We start from the raw sequence: 26,565 nt of genomic DNA on the forward strand, positions 1-26,565 counted from the left end.
CCCCCCGCCAGCGCGGGAACCAAAGAGGCAGAAAGACGCCAAACAGGACAGAGCGGTCCTGGAGGATTCCAGGGCCGTTGCTCCAAGTGCCTCATGGATTAGCCAGAAGTAAATACAAACAATCGGGTTCTTTAAATATCCAACTCATAACAGTAATTACTGGTGGGAACAATCAACAGACAATAAAAAACCACAAACGCAATAAAATTTGGTTCCCATGAGAAAATTGGTCCTGGTAGAAATAATGGTCCCCAAAGAAAATGGACAGTGGCGTTAGCTGTAATTGGAACTGATTCTGATAAAATCATTTCAGCAAAATAAAAAGGAAAGTGATTGTTTTTAAAACCACTTTGTGCTGTATTGAAAATTGGTCAAGGAATTAAATTGGTTTAGTGGGACATTGAATCTAGAAAGCTGTGTTCTCCATGAAACGTAGCATGAGAAGGATTGTGTTACCGGTATTTACATGAGAGTTAAAACAGCTACTGGATCAAAATGAGTCCCTTATGGAGACCCTCCCCTAAGTCCAGGGCCCCTGCACCTTCCCCAGACTAGGCTCAGGGCAGGGTCTCCACCTGCTGGGGGGAGGGGGCGACGCTGCCACTGCAGGCTCACAGCTTGGTGGGCTCCTTGGTGGACTGCATGCCAGCTCGGGACTCGAGGCGCAGAGGCCCTGGGGCCGGCTGGGGATCCTGCAGGGATGGCATCAGCTGTGGCAGCAGTGGCAGGGGAGGCAGAGACGGAGGCTGAGCTGGCATGTCGGCTGGGGGCCTGGGGTGGCTGAGCCCCTGCTGGTGCGGGGGGGCAGGCTGCTGGGGGGCAGGAGAGACCCACGATGTGTCCCAGGGATATTCTGGAGAGAGGCTGGCCCGACGGGGTCATCTCCACTAAGGAGAAGAGAAGCCCCAAGACTGGAAGTGCTCCACCTCTGCTCACCCAGTCCAGGCACCTGACACTTCCTGGGTTTGGGGGGCGACCCAAGATAAACGAAACCAGAGGTGGACACAGAAGTGGAGTAGGGCAGCCGAGAGGACACAGGACTTGGAGGCCAGGATCTGGGCTTCAGCCCAGCTCTTGCATTCCCCGGTTCACGGTCGTGCGCCTCAGCTCCCCCACTTTAAAATGGGCTAGCTGTGCCCACCTCAGCATCCCGGTTAATGGGATAAGGACTGGGTGAGACGAGAAGGGAGGAAGTGCTTTGTATGCTGTAAAGTGCTCTCAGATGCCTGGTACGTGGTAATGTGACCAGAGGAGTCATGAGCTCAGTTGCCCCCAACTTGGCTCATGGGCCCTCAGCAGAGAGGCCCGAGGGAATGAACAGGCTCCCTCATCCCAGCTCTGCAGCCGGCTGGACCCCAGGGCACAGACACCTGGCTTGGACCCCAGGGATGGCTTCAGCCAGGAAACCTGGCTGAAGGGTAAAGCTGAAGCCCAGGATGGCTGGAGGCCCCGGCCAGGGTGCTGGGTGCCAGGTGGGGGCCACTCGAGGGATCTTCTCTGGCCCAGGTCCGGGTAGGGCAGGTGAGATATGGATGAGGTGGGGTAGGAGAGCCCCAGGCTGGGACGGGGGGCCCAGAGACCCTGCCAGAATCCCAGCTGGGCCAGGGAGTTGGGGGGCAGGTACTCACAGGGGTAGATGGCAACAAATAAGGCACTCGGGCGCGCACCCTCATATGGGCTTTGAGCTGGGGGATGCGGAACCTTAACAGCTCGGTGGAAAAGAAAGGGGAAGAGACAGGAGCTGGTGGGGGGCGCTTCCAGGGCTCTGCCCCAGCCTGGAGGCCCTTTCGCTCTGGTGGGACCTGCCCTGCTGCCCCCCGCCCCCCTACCCCCTGCCGCCTCTTCACACACCCAATCCCCACCCAGTCATGCATGGAAGACCCTTCCTCCCTCCCCACCTTCGTGAGTCTAGAGTTTCTAAAGGCTGAGATGTCAGAAAAAGGCTTTTTGAAAGTAACTCAAGGCCAAGGAGGAGAGAGACATTATTTTAGCATGAAAAGATACAGGTGACGTGCTGGCCAGCCTGATAGTTCTTCAGCTATTCCCACCAGGACCAGGCCACCACAGTGCCCCACCCCACCTTCATCTTCTGTGCATGCACATTTTTTTGAGGTAAACTTCACATAAAATTAACCATTCAAAGTGAACAATTCAGTGGCATTAAGTGCATTCACAAGGCTGTGCAACTGCCGTCTCCATCTGGTTCCAGAATACTTCATCACCCCCAAAAGTTCCAGAATACTTCATCACCCCCAAAAGAAACCTGTACCCATGAGGCAGTCACACACACCCCATTCACCCCTCCCCCGAGCACCCAGCAACCGCTAATCTGTTTTCTGTCTCCGTAATTTGCCTGTTCTGGAAACATCATGGGAGGGGGGGTCACACAATATGTGGCCTCTGGAGTCTGGCTCCATCCTTCACTTTTGAACCCAAGGCGTCCCTTTCTCCCTGTCCAGCCAAGAGTCACCATGACCGGTCATCCAGACCAGAGACCACTGTACGAGGTGGGAACGTGCAGGGAAAAGAGGCCATGACAGCGAATATGCAGGAAGGACGGGGGTGGGGGGTGGTGTTAGGGGGTCACAGACGGCTGAGCAGGGCACCAGGTCTGGAGGGGACGGGCCAGGCCTCCCACCTGAGACGAATTACAGGGGCACGAAGCTCCTTCCCATGCAGGACCCCGACGGTTCCTTCTGCTTGGATGGCTGTGTCCCTCCCTGGCTGTCTCCTGACCTTCATTTTCAGAGAGTCCTTCAGACCACATGCTCCACAGGGACAACCCCCCAACCCCAGTCATTCTCTCCCCTATTTCCATGTTTCATCTTTTTTTTTTTTTTTTGGCCACACTGCACGGCTTGTGGGATCTTAGTTCCCTGACCAGGGATTGAACCTGTGCCCTTGGCAGTAAAAGCACTGAGTCCTAACCACTGGACCGCCAGGGAATTCCCCATGTTTCATCTTATTCACTCGCTGAACTTACTCATTTCATTCCACCATCCTTCGTGGAGTAAAAACTCTAAGGGGGCAGTAACTTTACTTTGACCTCACCAGGTCTCTCCAGCGGCATCCAAAACACACCTGGCACCAAGGAGGGCTAAGGACTGACGGGCTGAGTGACCAGGGCCGTGTGGCAGCAGGAGGTGCCGTTCAGCTCCGCCTTTAAGAAGGAACTCATCAGGGCTTCCCTGGTGGCGCAGTGGTTGAGAGTCCGCCTGCCGATGCAGGGGACATGGGTTCGTGCCCCGGTCCGGGAAGATCCCACGTGCCGTGGAGCGGCTGGGCCCGTGAGCATGGCCGCTGAGCCTGCGTGTCTGGAGCCTGTGCTCCGCGACGGGAGAGGCCACAACAGTGAAAGGCCCGTGTACAGCAAAAAAAAAAAAAAAAAGAAAGAAAGAAAGAACTCATCGTTCAGTTCTGGAGAGCACAGGGAGCCGACAGCCTCCACCTGTTAGCACTCGGGGTCTGTTAGCATCTCTGGCCAAAATGGGAGCACAGGGCCTGGCCATCTGCTGGGCAGTGTTTGCTTGGAAGGTCCCCACTGGGCTGGCCTGGACTTTTTCAGGTTTGCACACTGTCTGAGGGTCTCTCTTTGTTAACGCCTCCCCATCCCAAACCTACTGCATTCCTAACTCTGCCTCAGGGTCTGTGCCCTGAAGGACCCAACTGACACAGGGGACCACACTGATTCCCCATTAGCCTTTGGGATCCAGGTAGCTTGGGTCATGTTCCTTGAACCTGAGCTAGGAACGACCTCCCATGTGCTTTGCAGGTTCGGGGTAAGAGCAAAGGCCCAGTTGAGGATCACTCCCTGGTCCCCACTCTGATCACCGGTTGGCACCTGGATCCCTCCACAGGTCAGAGGTAGGACCTGCTGACCAGCCAACCAGTGAGACTGACACACTGCTTCCCTCCAAGGTGAGGCACATGAGCCTGGGATACAGATTCAAAACCAAGACCCAGTGAGGCCTGGGAACCCAGCTCTGAGCCTGCACTCTCCTTGAAGGCCCACAGACACCTTGGATGCAGAGGCCCAAACCCGAACTTGCCACCTGATCCCAATATCTGCTTCTCCCATGACCTCCTCCACGGCTTTCCCACCTCTGCGAGAGCCAAAAGTCAAGCAGCTGGGAGGCTCCCGATGGGAGGGGACATTTGAGCCCTGGCAGATGAGAAAGGTTCCCCAGGGATTCCAGGCAGAGCACACGGCACATGCAGGGGCTCAGACGGGGTAACAGCCTGGATCGTTGAGAGAGCAAGCAAGCAGTTCTGGGAGGCTGGAGGCAGGGAGCAGACGAGGCTGGGGCGGGGAGTGGCCAAGGGGCCCTGCAGACCAGCCAAGGAGATCGGACTCTGGGGACAATGCACCCCAAGACGTCCCTGTCCTAATCCCCAGAACCTGTGACTATGTCACCTTACATGGCAGAGGGGGCTTTGTAAATGTTATCAAGTTAAGGACCTTGAGATGGGGAAATGATCCTGGATTAACTGGATGGGTCCAACGTAATTGCAAGGTCCTTATGAGGGGAGGCCAGAGGGTCAGAGTCAGAGAAGGAGATGTGAGGACAGACATTGAGGTCAGAGAGATGCACTCTGAAGATGGCAGAAGGGGCCACGAGCCAAGGAATGTGGGAGGCCTCTGGAAGGACACGGAGTCTCCCCTTGAGCCTCAGAAGGAACCAGCCCTGCAGACACCTCGATCTTAGCCCTGTAAGATTCACTTCCGATTTGACCTCCAGAACTAAGATAAAATAAACTTGGATAGTTTTAAGCTCCTGTTTGTGGTAATGTTACAGCAGCCATAGGACACTCACCCAGCCGGGTTCTGAGCCGGGGAGGGGCCTGGTCAGGAGCGGGTTTGAGACCATTCACTCAGTGCTGGTGAGGACGGTGAGGCTGGTGAGGCATGTCCCCCTCCATCTGCGCCCCTGCTGCCTCTGCCTACCTGAGCCCTGCCTGTACTTAGCCCCACTTCCATTGAGACCTCTCTGGAAGTCCAGTCTCATGCTGGGGGCGCTGCTTACTAGGGATCAAGGGTTCCTCTGCCCGGCCTGAGATCCTGACCACTGTGCAGGCATCAGGAGGGCACAGGCTGGCTGGACGGCCCTTGGTGGCCCTGTGGGCAAACGATGGATGGATGCATCTGGGATCAGGCTGGACCTGGGAGGGGGGCTCACATCAGCTAGTTTAGGTTTAGATATTGAGTGTGTTTTGGATTAGAATTTCTTTTGAGTAAAAAATGCGCAGTAAGACAAACTGGTCAAAAGATCCAGCCACAGGTGGGTTTCGAATTGATTCCAATTTCTAGTTAGACTTTGTGGCCCCCAAGCAGGATAAAGCAATTGAGGCATCCTGATCCACTCCTGCTTTGCTGCATGGGTCTGGAGAACAAACAAGCCCTGGGGAGAAGAGCCCCATGCTCTTGATGACAGCCCTGGGGAGCTGGGTGGGGACGCCATCCCATGGATGACTGGAGACGAAGGTCAGGTCTGTAGATCACCGACCCCTCCCCCAAGGGTGGACTCCCGGCAAGAGACCCTCACCCGCTCATTTGTGCAGTGCCTCACCAGCTGGTGCAGGGTGAGAGGAGGCAGTGCAGGGCCTGGCAAGAAGTTGAGCTCATTAAATATTGGCCACCATTGCTGTTATCCTGCCTGGTGATCCCAGGGGCCCAGCCCGAGTCTCTTCTCGACAGCATCTGTGTCCAGGGGCATCGTCCAGGTGGAGCCATTAACACTGCAGGCCCACATCCGTGCCCCAGGGGGAATGCAGGGTTCAAGATGGTGACCTGCCCCCTGGTCCAGGGAAGGGGCCTGTAGTGAGTTGAATGGCAGCTGCCCAAAAGATGTGTCCCCCTGGAACCTGTGAATGTGACCTTGTTTAAAGAAAAGGTCTCTGCAGATGTAATTAAGTGAAGGATCTTCAGATGAGGGCATCTGAGTTAAGAGACAGAAGAGGAGGAGACACAGGGAGAAGCCACATGAAGAAGGAGGCAGAGATGGGGGTGATCCAGCCCCAAACCCAGGAATGCCTGGAGTTCCCAGAAGCTGGAAGAGGCAGAAAGGATCCTCCACTAGGGCCTTCGGAGGGAGCACGGCCCTGCCCACACCTTGATTTTGGACTTCTGGCCTGCTGTACTGTGAGAGTTAATTTCTATTGTCTTAAGCCGCCCAACTGGTGGTCATTTGTTGCAGCCCCGGGACACTAAAGCAGGGTGCTGTCCTCTCTGTCCAGCACACCCAGGAAAAGAGTCCCCTTTCCTTTGCTTAGGTGTCTGGTGGTTGTTCTCAAGTCAATGGAGGCAAAGTGGGGTGAGGAGGGACACCATGGACGGAATTTAACCCCCTGACCACTTTGTGGCTCCTGGACCAGCCCCAGTAGGGCAGTGTGTGGAACCCCTCTTCCCAGAGCGGGGTAACTTCAAAGGGGCAGGCAGAGAAGGTATTGCTGGCCCAGTGCAGGAGCTGAGTCCCGGGGCCCCCGGTCGGAGCCAGCTGGAGCCAGGGCCTCGACACTGCAGTAACCAGAGCAATTCATTCCACATCTCCCGCTGGCCCAACCCTCCCCAACCCATGACAATTAGGACACAGGCCTCCAGTCTGTCCTGGCGTCCTCCTCATCACGCCCAACCCCAGCCCGATCTTCCCACTCCAGGTAGACTCACCTTCCCGAGTTCCTAAGTGTGCCTGCCTTCCACCCACCACAGGGCCTTTGCACTGCTATTCCCTTCCCCCGGCTCACTCTGCTCCCACCTGATCCCTTCATCCAGCTAAGCCTTATTCCCTTTTCAGAGGCCTCAGGACAGCAGTCTAGGACCTCCTCCTTGAACCAGTGTCCCTTGTCACAACTCTCCCGTCACCACCCAGCATTCCTTCTTTGGGGAGGCCATCTGGTACCCCTCCCCAGCATCCCTTGTCACAAGCTGTCCCAGTACAGTGCCTGACATACAGTAGGATCCCATGTTTGCAAGTGGCTGTGTGAGGAGCCCCCAGTCACGGATGTTGCCGGCTCTGGGCCCCACCTGCATCACACTGGGCCTCACAATGCCCAGCAAAGGCAGGACACGGGGCAGCGGTGCCCAGGAAGCCCTGAGGCTCCTCACCTGCCAGCTCCTTCTCTGCGCCGGTCAGAGGCTGCGCCCTGTCCTTGCTGTTCATTCGGCCCTTGTACAGGATCCCGTCCGCTCCCAGGATGTCCACCTCGGCCTGCTGGGTGGCCCGGGGCCCCGGGTAAGGGAGTGTTCACAGAGGCAGCAGGGCCTGGCTTAGCCCAGGGTTGCCCAACGCCAGGGGCTGCAGCCTGACTCATGGAGTCATAGTCCAACAACTCGGGGTCCCCGTAGGGGTAGACTGTCGACAAGTTACATGATTTGAAATCAAGGTTGGTGTCATTTCCGGTGCCGTCACCCCAGTTCTGCTGGGAGCCCAGTGAGTCCAGGCTCCCCTCCAGGGCTGCAAGGTTCTGGAGCTTCTGCAGCCGCTGCTGTTCCCTGGGGCAGGGCAGGGGGGTCAGCAGCCACTTGGAGACCCCTCCGCCCCAGAGGAGCCTCAGGTTGGGTCCGAGGGCCTGGCCTGTAGCGAGGGAAAACTGGAATTTCTTCCAGCTTCAGCTTGGGTGATGCAGCCGGGCAGGCCTGGGGCCTGGTATGTGGATACAGACAGGCACCATTGGGGCAGAGGGGAAAACTGAGACCCATGTTCTCCCAGACCTGGAGCCCTGGTCTGGCCTGCCAAATGCAGGCTCTTAACCTTTTTCTTTTTTTTGGCCCCACTGAGCGGCATCTTAGTTCCCTGACCAGGGATCAAACCGGCGCCCCCCTGCAGTGGAAGCACGGAGTCTTAACCACTGGACCGCCAGGGAAGTCCCTCTTAACCTCTCATCCCAAGAGGGAGTCAGGCAAGTGAGGGTGGGGGCACCGGGCACAGGCCCCCATGTCCCTCCCCTTCATGTGGCTGAGGCTGCTATTCAGCCATCACTCCCCTCCTGGCCAGACGTACCCTCAGGCCTGGGGGCCTGGGAGCCAGAAGCACCCATGAAGCTGTGGGGTGTCAGGGGATGAGGGGCAGGGCTGGGGCCCAGGGAGCTAGCTGTGGGCAGAGGAAACCTGCAGGTTTAGGCGCCAGAGCCCGCCACTCACTAGCTGTGAGACCTCAGGCGGGTTGCTCAAGCTCTTTGAGCCTCGGTTTCTTCAACTGTGAAATGGGATGATAGCAGAATGACCTCAGAGGTTAAGGTGTAAGGATTCAACGAGGTCAGGTCTGTCACAGAGGTTGGCACAGTGCCTGCCCGGCTGCAGCAAGCCCCACGGAAGACCCAGGGTCATGACTCACTTCTTCCAGCTGAAAGCACTCACTTCTTCCAGCCGAAAGCAGGCCCATCAACCCTAGCTCACAGGGGGGTGTGAGCTTTAAATGAGAGACTCTCCCTCCCTTAAAAGTTCTTGGCCCATGACAGATGCCCGGTAACCTGTCCATTCCTCTCCCCATGAGCACCTCACGTGCCCGTCTGCAGCCCCATCACCCAGGACGGCTCCCCTGCAGACGGCTGCAGTGCCCCGGACAGCCTTTGCATCTTGGAACTGGAGTTTGCATCTCTGTTGGCGCCTGGACCCCCACCTGCTCACCTCACCTGTTGCCGCTGCAGGTACTCGTAGCTGTTGGTGCTGGCCGGCTGCAGCCGCGACAGCAGGCAGGCACTGCGGATGGTGATGAGTTGCCTGTGGAGGACAAGAGCTAAGTGGGAGGCGCACGTGGCCAGCAGAGGGCCCAGCTTGCACCTCTTCCAGGAAGCTCACCCTCAAACACGGCCTTCCCTCTAGAAAGATCCACAGCATGGGGCCACCATCCTCTTCATAAATCATAAAGAACAGCTGTTCTGATAATAAAAGGAAAACTGCCGAACAGGTGAGTCCTAGAAGTGGGATGCAGGTTGGAGGTTGGCAGGGGTGGGTGGAGGGGGATGGGGAATGATTGCTTACGGGCACGGCGTTTCCTTCCGGTGGGTGGAAAGGTTCTGGCACTAGATTGAGGTGGTGGCGGCACAATATTGTCAATGTACGAAATGCCCCTGAACTGTGAACTTTAAAATGGTTAATTTATATTATGTGTATTTGACCTCAGTACAAGAAATAAAAATAGTAAAACATCAGCCTTCTGAGGAGCTGGAACTGTTCTACATCTTGATCTGAGTGGTGGTTACCAAGGTGTGTACACATGTAAAAACTCATCAAGTTGTAAAACAAACGTTTACATACTTTACTGTATGCATGTTAAGCCTCAATAAAAATTTAAAGTCATGCATATTGTCAGCATTTTAGAAAGTATAGAAAAACACAAAGAAATCACTGTAACCACTGTAATCAAATATTTTGATATGTGTCCTTCCAGTATATTTCCATGTTATGTTTTTTTTTTAACAAAAATAGGATCATAACACACATCCTACTTGTTTTTTTCATTTAATTTACTGCAAACATTTTTCCAGGTCATTAAACATTCTTTTGTGACTGTGCCATCCAATATGGCAGCCACTGGCCACATGTGGTTATTTAAATTAACTAAATTTATTTAAAAATTTTTTTAATTTTAATTTTTATTTATTTATTTTTGGCCACGCCGTGCGTCATGTGGGATCTTAGTTCCCCGACCAGGAATAGAACCCGTGCCCCCTGCAGTGGAAGCACAGAGTACTAACCAATGGACCACCAGGGAATTGACGGAGTGTTTTTTTAAAAAGTTACAGAAATCATAACATTTTACTCAAATATTTTAGTCAATTTTCTTACATGCCTGCAATACCATTATCCCATCTAACACAATGAGCAGTCATTCCTGACGTTGATCTAATTCCCAGCCCATTTTCAGAGTTGGAGCAACTGAACCAGGAAACAAAGTAAGTGTCCTCGTGTGTTGCATTTGGTGGTTGTGTCACTTGAGACTCTCTTAATCTAGAACAGTCTCTGTCCCACTTTTTTTCACCCTGCCATTGAATTATGGAAGAAAAACAGGTCAGTTGTTCTGTAGATAACTGAGTTACTCCGGCTGTAATCCTGCACTGATTTGTATGATTTCTATGACAAGTGTGTTCCATATCTGTTTTGCTTATCGTCATATCCTCGCTAACCAGCATCAGAGGTACCCAATAGGTGGATGATGAGTGAATAAATCCTCATTTTACAGATGAGAAAACTGAGGCTCGAAGAGGTTCTATAACTCAAGGCATACTGCCAATCATGGTGGGGCTGCAACTCGGACCCAGAGCTGCCTGATTCTAAACCCAAGCTCTTTTGTCCTCACCAGCCACCCCAGCTGCAGGAACCACACAACACTGAAATGACTGTTCCTGTCTCTCTACTGGATGGTACACATTAAGGCTATGACTTCTTATCAACATTTCCCCAGGGTCTGGCTCAACACAGGTGATCATTAAATGATGAATGAATAAACGAATGACCAGCAGGACAGAACACCCTCTCTGCCTGCCATGTCCCTTTGCTTGCGTTATGGTGGTCAGCCTCCAAGATGCTCCGCAACTATACCTCTTGGTATTCACACCCCCATATGGTCCCCTCTCGCACTGAACAGTGCTGACCTGTGTAACCAACAGGATACTACAGAAATGATGGAGTGTGACTTCTGTGGCTAAGTCATCAAAGATGTTGCAGCTTCTGTCTTGCTCTCTTGGACCATGTGCTCTGGGTGGCCCACTGGCTGCCATGTTGTGAGGCCAGTCAAGCAGCCCTAAGGAGGATCTGTGTGATAAGGAAGTGAGGAGCCTTGCCCACAGCCATGTGAGGGCGCCATCTTGGAAGCAGCTCTTCCAGCTCCAGTCAAGCCTTCATATGACAGCAGCCCTGGATGACATGCTGACTACAGCCTCGTGGGAGACCCTGAGCTACTGAGCTAAGCTGTTCCCAAATTCTTAACCCTCAGAAACTGTGAACGTTTGCTGTCTTAAGGGACTAAATTTCAGGGTAGTTTGTTACACAGCAGGTGGTGACTAATACAGGGGTCCTCACCTTGGTGCGTAGGCCTTTGTCCAGCTGCTCCACAGTCTTCTCCCAGTCATCCTCATTGGCCATAACCCTGAACAGCATGCCCTGAATTGTCTCATTCAGCTCCATCGCCACTGCGTCCAGGTCAGCCCGGCTTCCCTTGCCTGCCAGGGAGCGCCTGTCGGCTTTCTAGAGAGAGATGGGACTCAGGGAGGCAGGGCTGCTGGGGCGGGAGCAGGAAGAGGCTGGGGGAGATCAGACCACTTTGGTCAGTTTTTCTAGTTTGGGACCCTGGATACACAGCCTTGGCTTAAATTCAACCTTGGGGTCTCTGCTGGCTCAAACACAACCATTAGATCGAAGCCAAGGTTTCCTGTGATGGAGAAGTTGGGGCATGGTTTTTAATTCACATAACTTGTCACAAACTCTAATTCAAAAAGATACATGCACCCTATGTTCATAGCAGCACTACTCACAATAGCCAAGACATGGAAACAACCTAAATGTCCATCAACAGATGAATGGATAAAGAAGATGTGGTATATATATACAATGGAATATTACTCAGCATTAAAAAGAACAAAATAATGCCATTTGCAGCAACATGGATGCAACTAGAGATTATCATACTAAGTGAAGTCAGAAAGAGAAAGATAAATACCATATGATAACACTTATATGTGGAATCTAAAATATGACACAAATGAACCTATATATGAAACAGAAACAGAATCATGGACATAGAGAACAGACTAGTGGTTGCCAAGGGGGAGGGGGTTGGGGGACGGATGGAATGGGATGTAACTATTATATATAGGATGGATAAACAAGAAGGTCCTACTGTATAGCACAGAGAACTATATTCAATATCCTATGATAAACCATAATGGAAAACAATGTTAAAAAAAGAACGTATGTATATATGTATATGTATAACTGAATCACTTTGCTGTACAACAGTAATTAACATAACATTGTAAGTCAACTATACTTCAATTTTTAAAAATTGTCACTAATCCTGAGTTAACTGAAAATAGGAATTGATGGAACAACTTTTGAGAACTTCCCCCAAACTTTCTATACGATAAAGGTGGAAGGAGACTCTGGAAGTCTGCCTGCCTTTGTCTTGGCTGGATGATTCCATTATCCTGGTGGGAAAGCTGGGCTCAGAATGGGGGGCGGTGGGGAGAGGAATCTCTGCTCACTCACCTCTTTCAGCTCCTGCTCCATCGCACTTTTGTCTTCCTTGTACATTTCTAGGTTTTTAATCTGAAAATGGACAACCTAAGAACAGAAGCAGAGGGCATGTCAGCCATCCTCGGAAGTCCTGAGGATAGCCTCTACCTCCCCCGTCCACCCTAGGAAGGGACAGTGGGGCCAGGTGGACAGCAGGCAGGGTGGCACATTGGAAGGCTTGGGCTCCAGGTGCCCAGATCAGAAGGGAAGGAATGTGGGACTTGGCACAAGACGTCCCCTTGGAGGTGGCCTCACAGAACTACAGGTGGCTACACAGGAAAGGAAGGAAGACCTGAGGAAGGAAAGCATAAACAAATGCTGATGCTTTGGGTCCCTAGATGTTTAAGACAAGTGCATCTCTTCTGATCTGTAATGGGGTCCCCATGAGAATGACAGTCTATTCATCCACCAAGCACTTATATGCCACACATGCTGTGCCCCAGGGTCAGGGGAAAACCTTATTTCCCATCCCCATGACTCCATGAAAAACCAACTCCCTGCATTAATTCTGCCCTCTCTCCACTTACTGGGCCCTCCTTATGACAGCAGCAGCCAGCTAACCTGCTTGGGAAGAGCCTCACATCCAAAGGGCCATGTCCCCAGAGGGTAGGGTCACTCCTCCTCCAAAGCTGGCAGCAGGCTTCTACTTCTCCCTACATATCTGGTTTCCCTTTTACCCTCAGAAACAGAACCCCTAACTTTTAGCTGGCATCTGGCAGACCAGAATCATGACTATATTTCGCAGCCTCCCTTATAGCTTGATGTGACCACTGAGGTGTAAATGGAAGTGGGTCAGTGTCCTCTTCACTGCTGGCTTGGAAGCAGAGTTAATGACTGGAGTGCCAGCAGCCATTTTGGACCATGTGGTGACCTTGTGAATGGAAGTGACACACCATGGAGTTCAATACCAGCTCTGAGTTTCTTGAATGTAAAAGAGAGATACACTTATGCCTTAAGTCAGTTATTTGGGAGTTTTATGTTATTCAAAGATGAACCTAATTCTTTTTTTTAATATTTATTTATTTATTTTGGCTGCGCAGGGTCTCAGTTGTGGCATGCGGACTTCTTAGTTGCAGCACGCATGCAGGATCTAGTTCCCCGACCAGGGATCGAACCCAGGTCCCCTGCATTGGGAGCGTGGAGTCTTTACCCACTGGACCACCAGGGAGGTCCCAAGATGAACCTAATTCTAATTAATGCAAAGCTCCTTCACATCCACCTTGCCCCAGATGGGTCTCAAGGTCTAGGATGGACGGTGGAGATAATGGAAGGGAGATCCTGCTTCAGCCTCATGTCAGGCTGCTTCCTCCAACACCACATTAGCAGGGAGCTGACTTCTAGAGTCACCAGGCCCAACATGAACACTTAGATCCCCACTTGGTTCTTCCTAGTTAAAATCTAAAGAGGAGCCGGGAGCCTCTAACTTCCACTGCCACAGTAACCTGCGTACTGGGTTGACTAATGTCCTCCCCAGAATTCATGCCTGTCCAGAACCTGTGAACATGGTCTTATTTGGAAATAGATCTTTGCAGATCTAATTAGTTAAGATGAGGTCATACTGGATTAGGGCAGCCCACATGGATAAGGAGGCCACGTGAAGGCACAGATATACACACAGAGAAGAAGGCCACGTGACAATGGAGGCAGAGACTGGAGTGATGCGTCTATAAGCCAAGGAACACCTGGAGCTACCAGAAGCTGGGAGAGGCCAGGAAGGATCCTCCCCTAGAGGCTTCAGACAGAGCAAGGCCCTGCCAGCACCTTGATTTGGGGCTTCTAGCCTCCAGAACTGTGAACAAGTACATGTCTCGTTTTATGCCATCCAGTTTGTGGTCATCTGTTACAGCAGCTGCAGGAAACTGGTACACCCACTAAGTGGCAGAATCGGGATTGAAACCCAGGCCTATCCAACCACAATAGCAGACTGCCTCACAACTGGCTGGTTACTCTGCCTGAATCTGTTTCCTCCTAGTTCAAATGGCATTAATACCACTCCTGTCCCAAAGATGCTGAGGGGACTAGAAATGGCATTTTCCTAGGAGAGCTGGCATTTGATACACATTAGCTGTCTTATCCGTCCCCTCCTGCACCAAGCCAGAGCCTTGGATATAATAGTTTGTTCCAAGAATGGCTTTGGAATGCAGCCTCTAGCTTGTAAAAGACACCTGTCCACTTGCAAAGGGCAAATAATGTTTTCACATTATTTGAGTCAGTAAGAAAGAGTTCTATCTTCACTTATTTTCCTGCTGGGTTCTTAGTGGGAAACATTCCAAGAGGGGCACTCTAAGGTGATGGAAACATTTCCATCTTGATTGGGTGGTGCTGACATGGGTGTACCAAGAAGCAAAAATTAATCTAGCTCTTACACTTCAGGCCTGGGCATTTTACTGTGCATAAAGCATACTTTCATTAAAAGCAAACAAATACTACTGCTCCCCCGCAAAAAACACATAAGGGCTTTGGCGCTGTCCATCTTGTTGACTGCTGTATCGCTGGGCCCTGGAAGGGCACCTGGCACACAGTGAAGGCTCAATGACGTTGGCTGAATGACTCAGGGAATGAATGGGGATTTCTCGTGCCACCTGTTACGTCCAGAACATTTTCTCCCAGGCATGCAGGTAACGCAGTAAGAGCGGTGTTTCCTCTCTAGTCCCGATGTTGCAACAGTACCAGGGCAGAGGTGTCTGCCCTCCCTCCTTCCTCTACTGGAAGGGCTCCACGAGCCTGCTGATCTCTTGCAGCCCATGTTCATTTAAGAACTATTTAACGAAGCGTGCTGTGTACAAAGTCCAGCTCCTGATCCTTCCAGGGTTCACTTTTATAAGCAATTAGTTCTTGCTGGCACAACGGGCAGGAAGGAAGTCTGGACAAAGGCTGACTTGATCCATTTGGTCTGTTTGGCCAAACTCCTCTTGAGTTTCTCTCAACGAGTGACGAGTGACAGCTCCTTGGAGGCAGATCCTACATCCACCCCCCACCCCCAACCCCGAGCAGGGCAGGACATGGTGCTGGACACACATCAGAAGTGCTGAAAGAACTGGCCCTGGTCTCCGACCAGGAAGGACACCAATAGGTCCCTAGGACACGGCATCCCAGTCTCTCTGAAAAGCAGTGGCTAAATGAGGGCACAGAGTTGGCAGGAGACTATGTAGTTCCTGATCCTGGTGCTCACGGAAGTCTGGGCCTGAAACCGTGTATTGGGAGCCCACACACGGCCCAGGCACCCTCCTTTCCCCGCTTGGGCTGGGTATCGGCTCACCTTCAATGAGCTCCTCTCCCATCCAAGTTGCCCCGTGCACGCTAGCCTGGTCACTCTGTGTGACCACCTTGGGAGGGGGAGCTGTGCCCTCCCCTTTCGCTCCCCACACCCTAGTGCATCCCACTAACGGCCCCCTGACTTGGAATCAGAAGCCCTCTATGGAAATCACCTCAGGTGGATCTGTTTGGGATTTTGTCTCTTTATACCCTGGGGGAAAGGTCATCTCCTCCCACCGGGAATGACTTTGATCCTTCCCCCAAGGGTCTGGGATGCCTCTGGGACGAGGCACAGATGGGACTGGTCCCGAGGTCAGCAGGGCAGGGTCATCAGGCCAGCTCAGTGAGCACAAGGGAGAAGGTGTCTGGTTGAAAGACCCCTGGGAGGTGCTCTGCATCGTCCTCGCATTTCTCATCAGACTCTGCTGTTCCGGACAGGCCCCACGGTGTGAGAACTCAGAAACAAGCCAGTTTAGGGGAAAGGTTATGAACATGAACAGGTGGCTCAAGAAATCCTCTTATCCACTCATCGATTCATTCAGCACATTCTAAGCCTTCACTTTGCGCCAGGCACCCTTCTGGCGTGGGTGACCCAAGCAGTGAATGAGACAGATCCTGTTCAGGCCCTCTTGTTTATGTGTTGGGGGTGTGGGTGGCAGGATTTGTTTGCTCTTCATGGAAGTGTAACTTACACACAGTAAAATGCCAGGAAAGTGTCCCTGGTTCCCCTGCCTTCAGGGTGTCTGTGAAATCTTTGGGGAGAATCTGAATGTCCCGATGAGGAATCCTCCCTCCTCTGGGCCCTTCCGGACCTCCGAACCTTAAACTCATCCAGGCGAATCTGGAGCTTGTCCACTGCCCTGTCCAGCATGAGGTAGTGGTCCTTTATCATCTCTATCTGGTGGCCCCAAATTCTCTCAAGTTCTTCATCCTACAAGGGGGAGACATAGACACAAGAGGCCTCTGCTTCTGAGGTCGCCATGGCCGGGAAGGGACTTCAAGAGTGTACCAGACCAGGGCGTCCCCAGCCTGCCAGCCAACTGCCACTTTAGACACTTGTCAGGGGGAACCATGTGGCCGCTCACCCCTGGGAGCCTTGCACCAGCGGGGGCAGATCTGCCTCCACGGGGCTGCACCTCCCTTCTGAGCCCCACTCCCTCCCCAGGGCTCCTTTCAGACATTTCTCCAAAGATGATATACAAATGGGCAATAAGCACAAGAAAAGATGCTCAACATCATTAGTCACCAGGAAATAAAAATCAAAACCACAGTGAGATATGCTAGGATGGCTATCATCAAAAAGACAGAAAATAAGAAGTGTTGGTGAGGATGTGGAGAAATTGGAATCCTTATACACTGCTGGCAGGAATATAAAATGGTGCAGCCTCTTTGGAAAACAGGCTGACAGTTTCCCAAGACTGAAACACAGAGTTACCATGTGGTCCAGCAATTCCACCTCTAGGTATATAGAAATGAAAGCCTATGTTCACAGAAAATCTTGTACAGCAATGTTCATAGTGGCATTATTCCTAATAGCCAAAAGGTGGAAACAACCCAAATACCCATCAACTGATAAACAAAATCTGGTCTACCCATACAATGGAATATTATATGGCAAAAAAAAAAAGTACTGATACATGCTACAGATAAGCCTGAAGACATTACGGTAAGCGACTTCCGTGGTGGTCCAGTGGTAAAGAATCCACCTTCCAATGCCGCGGATGCAGGTTCAATCCCTGATCAGGGAACTAAGATCCCACATGCCACAGGGCAACTAAGCTCACATGCCGCAACTACTGAGCTTGCACACCTCAACAAGAGAGCCTGCATGCCACAAACTACAGAGCCCATGCGCCCTGGAGCCTGCAGGCCACAACTAGAGAGCCCATGCACCCTGGAGCCTGGGCGCCACAACTAGAAAGAGAAAATCCATATGCCACAACTAGGGAGAAGCCCACGCACCACAATGAAGAGCCCACGCTGCAGTGAAAGATCCCGTGTGCCTCAACGAAGATCGTGCATGCCGCAACTAAGACCCGACGCAGCCAATAAGAAAAAAGAAAAAAGAAAACAAAATTACAAAAAAAAAAAACCCTCAAAAAACCTTCTACTCCAGTATAAAATAAAGATTAAAAAAAAAAAGACATTATGGTAAGTGAAGAAGTGGGGCTCAAGGAGGTGCAGAAATGGAGAATGACAGCTAATGGTTAAGGGGGTTCTTTCTGGGCTGTTGAAAATGTCTTAAAATTGACTGTGATAGTTGCACGACTGTGAGTACACTAAAATCACTGCATGGTATACTTCATTTTAAATTGAGGTATAATTGACATATATATAACATTATGGTATACTTTATTTTTTTAAATAAATTTATTTATTACTTATTTTTGGCTGTGTTGGGTCTTCGTTGCTGTGCACGGGCTTTCTCTAGTCGCAGTGAGAGGGGGCTACTCTTTGTTGCGGTGCATGGGCTTCTCATTGTCGTAGCTTCTCTTGCTGCGGAGCATGGGCTCTAGGCGCACGAGCTTCAGTAGTTGTGGCATGTGGGCTCAGTAGTTGTGGCTTGCGGGCTCTAGAACTCAGGCTCAGCAGTTGTGGCGCACGGGCTTAGTTGCTCCGCGGCATGTGGGATCTTCCCAGACCAGGGCTCGAAACCGTGTCCCCTGGTTGGCAGGCAGATTCTTAACCACTGTGCCACCAGGGAAGCCCCCAGTATACTTTAAATGGATGAACTTCCTGGTATGTGGAATATATCTCAATAAAGCTTTAAACAATAGCATTTTTGTTTTAACTGGGGGAAACTGCAACACTGTCTATTGGATGGTATTCACGAGTTACTGTTAATTTTTCTGGGAGTGATAATAGTATTAAGAGACCAGTTTTCCAAGGCCTTATCTGCTGTAGATAGAAAAATGCTTTTCAGAGAAATCTACAAGGTCCAGATGCCCCACCTATGCAGGGATGCTTCCCCCTCCCCTTGTATCTCTGGGTGTAACCAGGGGACCAAATCACCTGAGCAGGAATCATACCCACCCCTCCCTTGGGTAACTACAGGGCAAACCCAGAAACGATGGCCTGGTGGGCCGCTCCATGGGTAGGGGCTGCACAGGAGAGGAGGAAGACTCTTTTCTCGTGGGTCTCCTAGGACCTGCAGTTAAAGGTTTCCCACCCCAGATCTAGCCTGTTTCTCACCAGGGGTGCCATGCCCCGAACTCTGGACTGTGTTGGTGGGAGAACAGCCAGGAAGGTCCCACTTGGCCCCTCAGGCCACAATCAGGGCTGGGATGGAGCCAAGTTCAGGGAAGCGAATTCTAGAAAGCTGCCCTTCTTGCAAGCAGAATGTCCAGACATTCATTCTCCCTCTGTCTTTCTGTCTCTTTCTCTCTGTCTGAAGATGGCTTCAAGAATGTAGGTTCGACCTGGGGTCCAAGTGCTTCCAGAAGCTTTCAAGGGCTGATAAGGGGGTCCAAGACAAACATCCCCTTGAACAATCAGCTAGACTGGTCTACAAGGCCTCAGAGCCAGAACTTTGGGAAATGGGAATGCTAACACCACTTCCTTCCCAGGGAAGGAGGAATGCAATAGCCCTTCCTGGCACCCTGGGAAGAGCACTGCCAATGCAGGAAGTTCATTACTATTACTGCAATAACTTTCACCTTGATTCTCTAAAACCCCAAAGTGTCTTCAGTGCCCTTAAGCTTTGCTTTGAAATTCTCAAAAACCAATTTAAATTTAAAAACATTTTAATTGTGGGATACACAGCAGGAGATTTTGGTTGGGGGAGTAAAATGGGGTGGGGGTTTTGAAATTTCAAAAAAAAAGCAGCAACAGGTTGTTACAATCCCCTAGTGGGACACACAAGTTTATTTATGGAAACGGGATTAGCCAGAACAATCTTAATAACAAACAGCGGACATGGCCCCTGATTTTCCCCTGTGAGGCCAGCCGGGGTTATCATAACAGATGAGATAACCTGAGATAACTGAGGCCTCGAGGAGACAGCCAGGGGCTTCTGAGCAGCTTTCTAAAACTCCTGTTCAGGGCTGCCTGGGAGATGCAGGCAGGGCCTGGGAACCTGCAATTCTGGAAATGCTCCCTGGCGCCGGGAGCCTGGGTGAGTGCCCCCCTGGAGGTTTCACAGCAAGCAGAGAGCCCAGGTTTTCTAAGCAGTTCTCAATGGGGCGATTTGGCCCCCAGTGGGCATTTGGCAAGTCTGGAGACATTTCTGGTTGTCATGACTATGGGGCATTCCTGGCATCTAGTGGGTAGAGGCCAAGGATGCTGCTCAGCATCCCTCAGTGCACAGGACAGTCTCCACCACAAAGAATTATCCGGCCCCAAATGTCAGTCATGCCGAAGGTTAGAAACTGCAATCGATTTAAGCTTGCTTAGTGAGGACCTGCTGCCCTGCCCGAACCCCCCAATCCAGCGATGTGCTGACCAAGAGCACCACCCCTTGTGCTGCACCTGTGGGTCCTCCCAAACCTCTCCAGAAGCCCCCTTGGTGCCTGCCCTAGTTTCCAGGGCACGATTCACCCCATCTGGGGTAGGTGCTGGGGCTGGGAGGCTTGTCTTTCCCCATGAAGGGTGGCATTTGGTCTGCCAGCCTGGCTGACGTGGGCCGGAGTTGGGGGGACGGTGGTGAGTGGGCTGTAGATTCTTAGCTAAGCAGCTTGCACAGCCCTAGAACCAGCTACCGTGGCAACCCCGACAATGGGTCACCGTGGTAACCCTGGCAACCTCAGCCAGTCTGGGACTTGGCGACATTCTCTAACTGCGGTGGGGACATTCCTAGGTGCACAAACAGTCCTCTGAGGGCGGCATGACCAGTTCCGAACCTGTCCACCAGCACCCTGTGTGAGCTGGCTGGGCCACTCTGGGTACTTGTGCATTCTAGGAGACTTCATCCATCAAGGCAGGCCGGGGGCAGGCTGCTCCGGAGGGGCTGGCACCTTGGACATCGTGTCCACTTCTCCAGCTTTGAGGCCCCTGTAACCTGCCCTCAGCCACCCCTGCAGCCTTCTGTGTCTCTAGTAACACTTCTTGTCTTAAAGTCTATCCTGTCTGATGTTAGTATAGTAACTCCAGCTCTCTTCTGGCTACTGCTTGTGTGGAATATCTTTTTCTATCCTTTTACTTCCAACCTATTTGTCTTTGAATCAGTGTGTCTCTTGGAGATAGCATATAGTTAGATGATCTCTGCTTTTTGTGTGTGCGGTAAAACACACATAACAATACTAAAGTGAACAATTCGGTGGCAGTTGGTACATTCACAGGTTTGTGCAGCCGTCACCACTATCTAGTTCCAGAACATTTTCATCGCCCCAGAAAAAATCCCATACTCACCAGCCCTCAACTCCCAGCCCCCGGCAACTGACATTTTCTGTTGCTACAGACTTGCCTATTCTGGGCGTTGTCTATGAACAGAATCATGCAGTGTGCTTCTCTGTGCCCGGCTGCTTCCACTGAGCACGAAGATTTATGGCTCACACTGTGTCGCTTTGCCTCTCGCCTGCGTCAGCCCATCTCGGCCAGAACGGACATCCAGCTCTGTGCTAAGCAGTTCCCGTACTTTATCTTGTTTGGTTTTTTTTTTTTTTTCTTGTTTGGTTTTAATTGTTGTAACAATCCTGGGAGGAGGAGGCCGTGGCCATCCCTCACCCCTTCCAGGGGTAAGTGGCATCTCAGCACCCACACTCCTATGCCTTCCAACTACCCACTCGGCCCAAGTTGGCACTGGCTCCCCATTTTCTAACTCTGTGACCCCGAGTGGGTTACTTAACCTCTCTGTGCCTCCATTTCCCCATCTGTAAGTGCGGGATAATGACAGCACCTGCCTCTTAGAGTCGTTAAGAAGATTAAAGGAGTGAACAGACAGAGCATCCAGCTCACCTGGCATGCAGTGAGCGCTTGTCCTCAAGATCATTCCCCCGGGGAGGGAGCCAGTGGAGGAGTGAGGGTGAAGGGGACAGTGAGGGGAAGAGGCACAAGGCCCAGGGAAGTCGGGCTGGTGGACTCTGCCCTGTGCTTCTCGTGGCCTATAGAGTCTCTCAGTTCTAGGAAGGGATCTTGCATTATCTGTTTCTGTCACCTCTACAAACACCTGCACCAGGGCTCCCACCTTTTTCAGCCCCCAGGTTGGACGTAAAGCCTGGTGTCCCCTGTGTATTGATACCTTTGGGGTGCCTGCCAGTCCAGGCAGTGGGAACGGGCCCCCAGGAGCTCTAATTCTTAGGCACGACCCTGCCTGCCTGGCCAGGAGTGGACACCTGACCCCAGGTGTGCCATCTCATTCTCTTACCCAAAAATTATAACCAGAAGACCTGGAGACTGGCAGCTGGAAGCTGAGACAAGTTAAGGGCTGTTTTTAAGATGCAGGAGATCTACGAACGCTTCCTCCCTTTGAGGCCTGCCCACCCACTTCTTCCTTGGTGCCAATGAGAAACCCCAGCATCCTTCAAATAATACACTGCTTTTGTTTAAAAAGAGCCTCAACTCAGGAATTCCCTAGTGGTCCAGTGGTTAAGACTGGGTGCTTTCACTGCAGGGAGCCCGGGTTCAATCCCTGGTTTGGGAACTACGATCCTGCAAGCTGCACGGCGAGGCCAAAAAAAAAGTCTCAAGCCAAATGCCCAGCAACAGGTGAACGGTTAAACCCAATGTGGTCTGTCCCTACAATAGAATACTATTCAGCCATAAAAGGGAGTGAAGCACAGACACAGGCTACAATGTGGATGAACCTGGGAAACATGATGCTCAGTGAGAGAAGCCAGACACAAAAAGCCATATATTGTATGATTCTATTTTTATGAAATGCCCAGAATTCGGTAAATCTTTAGAGCCAGAAAGCAGATTAGCATTGTTGGGGTGGGGGGAGGAGGAGTGGGGAGGGATGAGAACACAGGGTTTCCTTTTGGAGCCATGCAAATGGTTTAGAAGGGGATAGAGGTGGTGCTTGCACTACATTATCAATGTACCAAATGCCACCCAGCTGTTCACTTCATGTTATATGACTTGCACCTCCATTCAAATAAGAGGAGTGTTAACCTAAGACATCCTGGAATGACTCCTCCGTGTGAGGGATGTTCTCTGTTGCCCCCGCACATCCATCCCCTGCCCCTACTCGGTGCCCTCAGAGGCTGACCCACAGGCACTGCGCTCTCCATACCCCTGGCGCTCTGACTTCTGGCCCTCTTGTTTGGCCAATGGGAGGAAGGGAGGAGAGAGAGGCTGGGGTATTTATTCTTCAAAATCCAACTCTTCCCCAAGGCTACAGCTCCTGATGGATAACTGTGTGCTGGGTGGGGAGGCAGGGGAGCAAGGGGTCCAAGGTGGGTCCTGAATCAGAAGGCCTCAGCTCATCCCTGTTCCACGGTCACTGGCTGCTGCACCCGCAGCAAATCAATGACATTTCTTTTCTTTTCTTTTTTTAAAATTGGAGTATAGTTGCTTTACAATGTTGTGTTAGTTTCTGCTGTACAATAAAGTAAATCAGCTATATGTATACATATATCCCCTCCCTCTTGGACCTCCCTGCCCCCCCATCCCAGCCATCTAGGTCATCACAGAACACTGAGCTGAGCTCCCTGTGCTATACAGCAGGTTCCCACTAGCTACCTATTTTACACATGGTAGTGTACTTATGTCAATCCTAATCTCCCACTTCGTCCCACCCTCCCCTTCCCCGCCATGTCCACATGTCCGTTCTCTACATCTGCGTCTCTATTCTTGCCCTGCAAATAAGTTTGTCTGTACCATTTTTCTAGATTCCACATATATGTGTTAATATATGATATTTGTTTTTCTCTTTCTTACTTCATTCTGTATGACAGAGTCTAGGTCCATCCACATCTCTACAAATGACCCAATTTCGTTCCTTTTTATGGATGAGTAATATTCCATTGTATATATGTACAACATCTTCTTTATCCATTCACCTGTTGATGGACATTTAGGTTGCTTCCACGTCCTGGCTATTGTAAATAGTGCTGCAATGAACACTGGTGTTCATGTGCCTTTTTGAATTATGGTTTTCTCAGGGTATATGCCCAGTAGAGGGATTCCTGGGTCGTATGGTAGTTCTATTTTCTGAGTGTCAGTTTAGTCACCTACAGGTCCTCAATTATCTTTTTTTCATTGAGGTGAGATTCACATAACATACCATTTGAGGGCTTCCCTGGTGGTGCAGTGGTTGAGAGTCCGCCTGCCGATGCAGGGGACACGGGTTCGTGCCCTGGTCCGGGAAGATCCCACATGCCACGGAGCGGCTGGGCCCGTGAGCCATGGCCGCTGAGCCTGCACGTCCGGAGGCTGTGCTCCACAACGGGAGAGGCCACAACAGTGAGAGGCCCGCGTACCGCAAAAAAAAAAAAAAAGAAAAAAATACCATTTGAAAGTGTACAGTTCAGTGGCATTTACTGCTTTCATAGTGTTGTGCTCTATTTAGTTCTAAAATCACCACCCCAAAAGGAAACCCTGTAACCACTAAGCAGTCCTTCCCCATTTCCTCTCCCTCCAGCCCCTGGCAACCACCCATCTGCTTTCTGCCTCTACGAATGTGCCCACTCTGGACATTTCACACAGTGTACGGCCTTCTTTCCTCTACACTGATGAAGGATGGAAACTTGGAGCTTCGGTTCTGCCTGAGTCCAAAGCTGAATTCCTCTCCTGGTTAAGGGCAAGGCCCCTCATCAGGGGCACCAGGTAGGGGTGAACAGCCTGTCAGGAGAGCCAAGGGGGCAGGCAGCTTCTGGAGTCCAGGCGGCTTACCTTGGCCATGGCTTCCTCATTGCCCTCCACTATCTTACAGAGCTTTATCAGGTTCCACAAGTCTTGGGCGGGCTGGCCAGTGCCCTGGCTGCCCTCCAGCAGCTGGGAGGTGGAGGGCAGTTCCCGCAGCATGGCCAGCTGGCTCTCCATCTTGTCCACACGGCTCATCAGGTGGTCGAAGACGTTGCCGAGCCTCTTCATGGGGTTAAGGATGGGCTGGGAGTCTCCTTCCCGGGGCATGAACATGGCTGGTGAGGTGTGGAGGAAGTCCTCATCCCCTGAGAGGACCTTCTCAAGGTCAGCCATGTGGATGTGCTCCAGGATACCCTGGAGCAGGAGGTGCAGGGCCTTGAAGTTCACCACCCCGCACTGTGGGCTGGCGATGTTGACCAGCTCCGAGAATGTGAGCGAGAAGCTCATTCTGCCAGGGATAGGGGCTGGCTGGGCTGGCCTTCTGGGCGTCCATGGGGACAAACGGTGGCTTTCGGTGGACCCGCAAGCTGTACGGACAGGTCCTCAGGGGCCCGGGGAGCCTGTAAGTCACAGTGGTCAGGGAGAGAATGGCCTCTGTCCCGGCCGGAGCTCAGATGAGTTTCCGGTGCGTGGGCGAGCAGGCAAGCTTCTGAGAGCCTGGGGTGGGCAGAGCAGCTGCTCAGTTAATTGTTGAGGAATGTTCCAACAGACCAACGGGCCGCCTTTTAATTCAAGCCCTTCAGTTTTGTAAGACCGATGACCCCTTCCAAGAAGCGTGCAGGGGGCGTGATGAAGAGGCAGCTCGCTCCTCGGAAGCCTCCAGAATCAGGACAGAAGACAGAGTTCTTGGAGTTAGGAAACCCCAGCTTCCCATGATGGAAGCCCAATGAACCGGGTGAATGTAAATTTGCTAGTGGATCCCGAATCTCTGAATTTCTCCTTGTATAACCAATGGGAATTTGTATTGGAACAGACACTTCTTGCAGCATCGGTGTAAATACCACATAAATACCACGGGTCAAGTACATAGCTCATAACTGGCTTCCAAAAAGTCAATGGGGTCAAGTACACAGCTCATGACTGGCCTCCAAAAAAAGTCAGTGGGGTCTCTAGGGAAAGATGAGCCCGACTCTGGGGCGGTTTTCAGGGCCTGGGTTTGGCAATCGAGGTCTCTGTCTTCAGGATCCGGTACCACAACCAACAGCCAGTTTTGTTTCTGACATCTGCCTGTGTTGTGGTGGCTGATGTCTGCCGTCCAGAGCCTTAAGTGCAGCGACTGCCCCATGAGAGGACTGGACAGCTCACATGCATCAAAGTGGGAGGTCTAACCACACACAGTCCAGCTAAAAACCTCCTGACCTGCATGCTTTGTCAAGGGCGGAGTTCTGGGTATCGAGATGAGTGGCCTGAGGGCTGACCTCGCCTGCCCTCGGCTAGAAGGGGCACAGGGGAGGAGAGAGGCAGCGTGGACGGGAAACTGGCCCAGCTGGGGGGGGCCTTGGTCCACTTCAGTGAAGGTGACTTCCCAGAAGCCCCAGCCGACAAGGCCGCTCTGCCTGTGATGGGCTCAAGACCAAACAAGGCCGGTAACAATCATGTCTGAACTCAGACAAGAACAGAACGTCATCCAAACTACAAATATGACCATGTGGCCCCTGTCCTGGCTGAGCCGAGTGACTGCTGCTTCTCGACCAGCTAGACCGTTAGCTTTGCTTCGTTCCTCCAGCCTTCGAGATAAGACTGGTTAAAATACCATAGGGGGCCTCCCTGGTGGCGCAGTGGTTGAGAGTCCGCCTGCCAATGCAGGGGATACGGGTTCGTGCCCCGGTCTGGGAGGATCCCACATGCCGCGGAGCGGCTGGGCCCGTGAGCCATGGCCGCTGGGCCTGCGCGTCCGGAGCCTGTGCTCCGCAGCGGGAGAGGCCACAGCAGTGAGAGGCCCGCATACCGCAAAAAGAAAAAAATAATAAAATAAAATACCATAGAACTACCCCTGCTTCCTGACAGCACCAACCCAGAACACTCCCCCCATCTCCTGACAAGGGCCAAATCCCAGAACAAGTCCTTCTACCTTAACCCTCTTGTGAGATGTCCCTGGGATCCCCACTGTGTTGTTAGACTAAAATTTCCTTTTTCTTTTTCTTTCGGTGCACTGTGTGGCTTATGGGATCTCAGTTCCCTGACCAGGGACTAAACCCAGGCCATGACAGTGAAAGCACTGAATCCTAACCACTAGACCACTAGGGAACTCCCCATAGACTAAAATTTCAACTGCTGCCTTGACATCTTTGGGTCTCACAGGCCCCCTTGGTTTCCTCTGCTCTTGTCAGAGGTGCCCC

At 51.9% G+C, this 26,565-nt stretch overlaps 1 protein-coding gene across 1 annotated transcript; it reads right to left on the minus strand.

The window, feature by feature from the left end:
- Positions 1 to 611: 611 nt before the first annotated feature.
- On the minus strand, positions 612 to 24,673 carry C16H16orf96 (chromosome 16 C16orf96 homolog). The gene is made up of 10 exons (XM_060079230.1): positions 24,254 to 24,673; positions 16,305 to 16,415; positions 12,203 to 12,277; positions 11,018 to 11,182; positions 10,538 to 10,590; positions 8,624 to 8,716; positions 7,285 to 7,489; positions 7,103 to 7,205; positions 1,408 to 1,709; positions 612 to 812 (listed from the first exon to the last, which is right to left on the minus strand). Exons 1-10 carry the CDS (start codon positions 24,671 to 24,673, stop codon positions 612 to 614), a joined length of 1,728 nt encoding a protein of 575 aa, XP_059935213.1.
- Positions 24,674 to 26,565: the final 1,892 nt, after the last annotated feature.

The sequence above is a fragment of the Mesoplodon densirostris genome, chromosome 16, assembly GCF_025265405.1.
Source record: "Mesoplodon densirostris isolate mMesDen1 chromosome 16, mMesDen1 primary haplotype, whole genome shotgun sequence".
In the NCBI taxonomy this organism is placed as follows: domain Eukaryota; kingdom Metazoa; phylum Chordata; class Mammalia; order Artiodactyla; family Ziphiidae; genus Mesoplodon; species Mesoplodon densirostris.